This window comes from Salmo trutta, chromosome 12, assembly GCF_901001165.1.
Source record: "Salmo trutta chromosome 12, fSalTru1.1, whole genome shotgun sequence".
In the NCBI taxonomy this organism is placed as follows: Eukaryota; Metazoa; Chordata; class Actinopteri; order Salmoniformes; family Salmonidae; genus Salmo; species Salmo trutta.
Genome location: NC_042968.1, coordinates 40,807,192 through 40,815,144, shown reverse-complemented (window position 1 = coordinate 40,815,144; position 7,953 = coordinate 40,807,192). Strand labels below are relative to the sequence as shown.

Here is a 7,953-nt window from a genome sequence, read left to right as displayed (position 1 = left end):
TCCAGTGTAAACAGTAAATAGTGATGTTTTTCCAGTGTAAACAGTAAACAAAGTGATGTTTTCCAATGTAAACAAAGTGATGTTTTTCCAGTGTAAACAAAGTGATGTTTTTCCAATGTAAACAAAGTGATGTTTTTCCAGTGTAAACAGTGATGTTTTTCCAGTGTAAACAGTAAATAAAGTGATGTTTTTCCAGTATAAACAGTAAACAAAGTGATGTTTTTCCAGTGTAAACAGTAAACAAAGTGATGTTTTTCCAGTGTAAACAGTAAATAAAGTGATGTTTTTCCAGTGTAAACAGTAAATAAAGTAATGTTTTTCCAGTGTAAACAGTAAATAAAGTGATGTTTTTCCAGTGTAAACAGTAAATAAAGTAATATTTTTCCAGTGTAAACAGTAATTAAAGTGATATTTTTCCAGTGTAAACAGTAAATAAAGTAATGTTTTTCCAGTGTAAACAGTAAATAAAGTGATGTTTTCTAGTGTAAACAGTAAATAAAGTAATGTTTTTCCATTGTAAACAAAGTGATGTTCCTCCAGCGGGCCTTTAATGTGACGGCACTACGCAGAGACACCGTTTCATTGACGTCACGTTCCACATATGAAACGGCTCCCATCTGACGTCTCTTAGCAACCGGCTGTCAAAACGGCTACAAAAATATACTTTCGTCGCAATAGCCGGCCTATCTTTTGAAAAAGTTGTGCATTTATTTTTATTTTTTTACAATTTGCTACTATAAAAGTTTGATTAAGAAGAAGGTAGCTGATGAATAAAGAATTGGGGTGACTTTTGATAGCTAGCCAGGTGTTAGCAACGGGCAAAGTGAAGAGGAGACGTTAGTTGCTGCTAGCTTTATAGCTAGCTTTCTGTTTCGTACCTGGCTTTAGCCTAAAGTTTGTAAAAAGAGTAATCTACTATAATGCCAAATGGCAACTGAGCAGGATAATCAATTTAGCTCCTTCAACGTTGGCGGTTGTTTTTTTTCCATCCCGTTCAATCGACTTTCTCACCTTCAAGACTCCTTGCTTTTCAAAGACACGTCTTCTGATCACAATCCACGGTGGTTTATCGACAGAGACGGATGCACATTCAGACATGTACATTATTATCTACAAACTGGGAAACTAGCTACATCATGTGTATCAGAACTAAATATTTTATATGAGCTTACTGCAGGTCTACGCCTAACGTCACTGCTACAGGTAAATCAATTCATCAGTCAACCCTTTGCTGTTTGCAAAGTAAAGGACATGATTATTAGTCTACCTAATATGGTAAAGTAACGCAGTCTACTGTTGTGTTTCACAACAACATTCAATCAAGGTTCAAAGTTAAAATCAAAACGATAAGGCTGCATTTAGACAGGCAGCCCAATTCTGATCTTGTTTTCAATAATTGGACTTTTCAGTTTAGCTGAAAAAGATTGTATTTGAAGAGGTCTAATGTGATTGGTCGGAAAGACCTTGTTTGAGTCTAACATAAAATGACAACTTTTTAAGAATAAGTTAACTTATGCCTAAAATAGTTCATGTTTACACTATCATAATTTATATCCTATTTAATTAACTAGGCAAGTCAGTTAAGAACAAATTCTTATTTTCAATGACGGCCTAGTGGCTAGTGGGTTCAGCCTAGTGGGTTCAGCGGCAGAACAACAGATTTGTACCTTGTCAGCTCAGGGATTCGAACTTGCAACCTTTCCGTTATTAGTCCAACACTCTAACCACTAGGCTACCTTGCCACCCCAAATTGTGTACATATCAGTTGTATTACTATGCATACTAACTCCCTCTAATGAATTGCTATTTTGTATTAAATTGGTTGATTATTATTGATATTGATACTGTAATGTTGAGGGAGGTAGATCTAAGCATTCCACTCCACCTTTTATACCCGGTGCTGTAAACTATATGTGACAAATAACATTTGATTTGATATGAAGTGGGCCTACTCATGATCTATGTCCTCGGTTCATTTCCCACTAGGCCTTAGAGAACCTCCAGTCAGGGAAGCATTTCCTGCGAGACCGGCCAGTAGACCTACAGGTGACTGAGAGAGCCACTCTGAACTACTGGAAGACCAGAATCTGTAACACCAGAGAACCTGAACCCATAGCCAGCCCAGTGTCCTCAGGTAGGCCCCCCATAGCCAGCCCAGTGTCTTCAGGTAGGCCCCCCATAGCCAGCCCAGTGTCCTCAGGTAGGCCCCCCATAGCCAGCCCAGTGTCCTCAGGTAGGCCCCCCATAGCCAGCCCAGTGTCCTCAGGTAGGCCCCCCATAGCCAGCCCAGTGTCTTCAGGTAGGCCCCCCATAGCCAGCCCAGTGTCCTAAGGTAGGCCCCCCATAGCCAGCCCAGTGTCCTCAGGTAGGCCCCCCATAGCCAGCCCAGTGTCCTCGGGTAGGCCCCCCATAACCAGCCCAGTGTCCTCAGGTAGGCCCCCCATAGCCAGCCCAGTGTACTCAGATAGGTAACACCAGACAGCCTGAACCCATAACCAGCCCAGTGTCCTCAGATAGGTAACACCAGACAGCCTGAACCCATAACCAGCCCAGTGTCCTCAGGTAGGTTCACCAGACAGCCTGAACCCATAACCAGCCCAGTGTCTTCAGATAGGTTCACCAGACAGCCTGAACCCATAACCAGCCCAGTGTCCTCAGATAGGTTCACCAGACAGCCTGAACCCATAACCAGCCCAGTGTCCTCAGATAGGTTCACCAGACAGCCTGAACCCATAACCAGCCCAGTGTCCTCAGGTAGGTTCACCAGACAGCCTGAACCCATAACCAGCCCAGTGTACTCAGATAGGTTCACCAGCACAAGCTCAATACATGTTATTATGGCTGGACAATAGCTAAAGTCCCTCACCAGTCTTGAACCCGGGCTTCCCAGACTGTAGGAAAACTGACTAACCGCTTCAATACCCACTGGGGGGGATTGCTACAATATGACGTCACTGTGTTGTTGTGTAGTTCATGACGCAGTACCCCTGGGTCTGGTGGGGACTCCTCTGGTCGACGGCGACGAGGAGGTGCTGTACTGCTTCGTTGCCATGGAGACGGTCCGCCTGTACCCCGCCCTGGTGACGCCTCACAACCTGCTGTGGCTGTGTGACGACCTGGTCGTCATCGAGTGTGACAGCTCTCTCTTCAGATTCGTAGGTAAGCTTCATTTAATTAATTACTCAAGACTAGGGACCGTAGGCTATCGACGACAGATTTACATCACACTCTGTTCTGGGCAGCTAGTCTTCTCAACCTTGTTCCACTCCATACAGGATGTTTAATTATTTACTCAGGCCAGGGGACCGTAGGCTATCGACAACAGATTTACATCACACTCTGTTCTGGGCAGCTAGTCTTCTCAACCTTGATCCACTCCATACAGGATGTTTAATTATTTACTCAGGCCTAGGGGACCGTAGGCTATCGACGACAGATTTACATCACACTCTGTTCTGGGCAGCTAGTCTTCTCAACCTTGTTCCACTCCATACAGGATGTTTAATTATTTACTCAGGCCTAGGGGACCGTAGGCTATCGACGACAGATTTACATCACACTCTGTTCTGGGCAGCTAGTCTTCTCAACCTTGTTCCACCCCATACAGGATGTTTTGGTGTCTGCTTCAAAGCTCCAGCTTTCCTTTAGTCATATCCAACAAAGAAATCAACATCAAACTAAAACTCAAAATCTAGAAAACTCTAGAAGTACCTTACCCTTATTACACCCTCATTATAACCAAAAACACACATTAATAGACAGTAAACACACTTTTCTCTCTTCAGGCTCATAGGAGAATTGTTCAAGTCGTCTACAACATATCTAGAGATATTAACTTAGCCTCTATTCCCATTACAACCAAACACCAATCAACTCAATAGGAACTCCCAACAAACCTACGTCTCAAAGTTTCAGTTACTGGTTCTCACTCCTGTGGCCTTGTGCCTTCACATCTTTACAAGTAGCTACTATCAGTATTACCCTCTGGTATTCTCTCTAGTAGCTACAGTACGGATCAGTATTACCCTCTGGTATTATCTCTAGTAGCTACAGTAAGGATCGGTATTACCCTCTGGTATTATCTCTAGTAGCTACAGTAAGGATCGGTATTACCCTCTGGTATTATTTCTAGTAGCTACAGTAAGGATCAGTATTACCCTCTGGTATTATCTCTAGTAGCTACAGTAAGGATCACTATTACCCTCTGGTATTATCTCTAGTAGCTACAGTAAGGATCAGTATTACCCTCTGGTATTATCTATAGTAGCTACAGTAAGGATCAGTATTACCCTCTGGTATTATCTCTAGTAGCTACAGTAAGGATCAGTATTATCTCTAGTAGCTACAGTAAGGATCAGTATTACCCTCTGGTATTATCTCTAGTAGCTACAGTAAGGATCAGTATTACCCTCTGGTATTATCTCTAGTAGCTACAGTAAGGATCAGTATTGCCCTCTGGTATTATCTCTAGTAGCTACAGTAAGGATCAGTATTACCCTCTGGTATTATCTCTAGTAGCTACAGTAAGGATCAGTATTACCCTCTGGTATTATCTCTAGTAGCTACAGTAAGGATCAGTATTACCCTCTGGTATTATCTATAGTAGCTACAGTAAGGATCAGTATTATCTCTAGTAGCTACAGTAAGGATCAGTATTATCTCTAGTAGCTACAGTAAGGATCAGTATTACCCTCTGGTATTATCTCTAGTAGCTACAGTAAGGATCAGTATTACCCTCTGGTATTATCGCTAGTAGCTACAGTAAGGAACAGTATTATCTCTAGTAGCTACAGTAAGGATCAGTATTACCCTCTGGTATTATCTCTAGTAGCTACAATAAGGATCAGTATTACCCTGTGGTATTATCTCCAGTAGCTACAGAAAGGATCAGTATTACCCTGTGGTATTATCTCTAGTAGCTACAGTAAGGATCAGTATTACCCTGTGGTATTATCTCTAGTAGCTACAGTAAGGATCAGTATTACCCTCTGGTATTATCTCTAGTAGCTACAGTAAGGATCAGTATTACCCTCTGGTATTATCTCTAGTAGCTACAGTAAGGATCAGTATTACCCTCTGGTATTATCTCTAGTAGCTACAGTAAGGAACAGTATTATCTCTAGTAGCTACAGTAAGGATCAGTATTACCCTCTGATATTATCTCTAGTAGCTACAGTAAGGATCAGTATTACCCTCTGATATTATCTCTAGTAGCTACAGTAAGGATCAGTATTACCCTGTGGTATTATCTCTAGTAGCTACAGTAAGGATCAGTATTACCCTGTGGTATTATCTCTAGTAGCTACAGTAAGGATCAGTATTACCCTCTGGTATTATCTCTACTTGCTACAGTAAGGATCAGTATTACCCTCTGGTATTATCTCTAGTAGCTACAGTAAGGATCAGTATTACCCTCCGGTATAATCTCTAGTAGCTACAGTAAGGATCAGTATTATCTCTTGTAGCGACAGTAAGGATCAGTATTATCTCTAGTAGCTACAGTAAGGATCAGTATTACCCTCTGGTATTATCTCTAGTAGCTACAGTAAGGATCAGTATTATCTCTAGTAGCTACAGTAAGGATCAGTATTACCCTCTGGTATTATCTCTAGTAGCTACAGTAAGTATCAGTATTACCCTCTGGTATTATCTCTAGTAGCTACAGCAAGGATCAGTATTACCCTCTGGTGTTATCTCTAGTAGCTACAGTAAGGATCAGTATTACCCTCTGGTATTCTCTCTAGTAGCTACAGTAAGGATCAGTATTACCCTCTGGTATTATCTCTACTTGCTACAGTAAGGATCAGTATTACCCTCTGGTATTATCTCTAGTAGCTACAGTAAGGATCAGTATTACCCTCCGGTATAATCTCTAGTAGCTACAGTAAGGATCAGTATTATCTCTAGTAGCGACAGTAAGGATCAGTATTATCTCTAGTAGCTACAGTAAGGATCAGTATTATCTCTAGTAGCTACAGTAAGGATCAGTATTACCCTCTGGTATTATCTCTAGTAGCTCCAGTAAGGATCAGTATTACCCTCTGGTATTATCTCTAGTAGCTACAGTAAGGATCAGTATTACCCTCTGGTATTATCTCTACTAGCTACAGTAAGGATCAGTATTACCCTCTGGTGTTATCTCTAGTAGCTACAGTAAGGATCAGTATTACCCTCTGGTATTATCTCTAGTAGCTACAATAAGGATCAGTATTACCCTGTGGTATTATCTCCAGTAGCTACAGTAAGGATCAGTATTACCCTGTGGTATTATCTCTAGTAGCTACAGTAAGGATCAGTATTACCCTGTGGTATTATCTCTAGTAGCTACAGTAAGGATCAGTGTTACCCTCTGGTATTATCTCTAGTAGCTACAGTAAGGATCAGTATTATCTCTAGTAGCTACAGTAAGGATCAGTATTACCCTCTGATATTATCTCTAGTAGCTACAGTAAGGATCAGTATTACCCTCTGATATTATCTCTAGTAGCTACAGTAAGGATCAGTATTACCCTGTGGTATTATCTCTAGTAGCTACAGTAAGGATCATTATTACCCTGTGGTATTATCTCTAGTAGCTACAGTAAGGATCAGTATTACCCTCTGGTATTATCTCTACTTGCTACAGTAAGGATCAGTATTACCCTCTGGTATTATCTCTAGTAGCTACAGTAAGGATCAGTATTACCCTCCGGTATAATCTCTAGTAGCTACAGTAAGGATCAGTATTATCTCTTGTAGCGACAGTAAGGATCAGTATTATCTCTAGTAGCTACAGTAAGGATCAGTATTACCCTCTGGTATTATCTCTAGTAGCTACAGTAAGGATCAGTATTATCTCTAGTAGCTACAGTAAGGATCAGTATTACCCTCTGGTATTATCTCTAGTAGCTACAGCAAGGATCAGTATTACCCTGTGGTATTATCTCTACTAGCTACAGTAAGGATCAGTATTACCCTCTGGTATTATCTCTAGTAGCTACAGTAAGGATCAGTATTACCCTCCGGTATAATCTCTAGTAGCTACAGTAAGGATCAGTAGTATCTATAGTAGCTACAGTAAGGATCAGTATTACCTTGTGGTATTATCTCTAGTAGCTACAGTAAGGATCAGTATTACCCTGTGGTATTATCTCTAGTAGCTACAGTAAGGATCAGTATTACCCTCTGGTATTATCTCTAGTAGCTACAGTAAGGATCAGTATTACCCTCTGGTATTATCTCTAGTAGCTACAGTAAGGATCAGTATTACCCTCTGGTATTATCTCTAGTAGCTACAGTAAGGATCAGTGTTACCCTCTGGTATTATCTCTAGTAGCTACAGGCAGGATCAGTATTACCCTCTGGTATTATCTCTAGTAGCTACAGTAAGGATCAGTATTACCCTCTGGTATTATCTCTAGTAGCTACAGTAAGGATCAGTATTACCCTCTGGTATTATCTCTAGTAGCTACAGTAAGGATCAGTATTACCCTCTGGTGTTATCTCTAGTAGCTACAGTAAGGAACAGTATTACCCTCTGGTATTATCTCTAGTAGCTACAGTAAGGATCAGTATTACCCTCTGGTATTATCTCTAGTAGCTACAGCAAGGATCAGTATTACACTGTGGTATTATCTCTACTAGCTACAGTAAGGATCAGTATTACCCTCTGGTATTATCTCTAGTAGCTACAGTAAGGATCAGTATTTCCCTCTGGTATTATCTATAGTAGCTACAGTAAGGATCAGTATTACCCTCTGGTATTATCTCTAGTAGCTACAGTCAAGGGATCAGTAGTTAATCTCAGTAGCTACAGTAAAGGATACTGTATCTACCTCTACGGTATTATCTCTAGTAGCTACAGTAAGGATCAGTATTACCCTCTGAGTATTCTGCTCTTAGTAGCTACAGTTAAGGATCAGTATTACCCCTCTGGTATTATTCTAGTAGCTACAGGAAGGCTCAGTATTTATC

At 40.9% G+C, this 7,953-nt stretch overlaps 1 protein-coding gene across 1 annotated transcript; it reads left to right on the top strand.

Moving 5' to 3' along the window:
* Positions 1-927: 927 nt before the first annotated feature.
* On the top strand, positions 928-3,334 carry LOC115202541 (BTB/POZ domain-containing protein KCTD19-like). The gene is made up of 3 exons (XM_029766666.1): positions 928-1,203; positions 1,987-2,134; positions 2,971-3,334. The coding sequence occupies exons 1-3, from the start codon at positions 928-930 to the stop codon at positions 3,282-3,284; spliced, it is 738 nt and encodes a 245-aa protein (XP_029622526.1). The 3' UTR covers positions 3,285-3,334.
* The last annotated feature ends 4,619 nt before the right edge of the window (positions 3,335-7,953 follow it).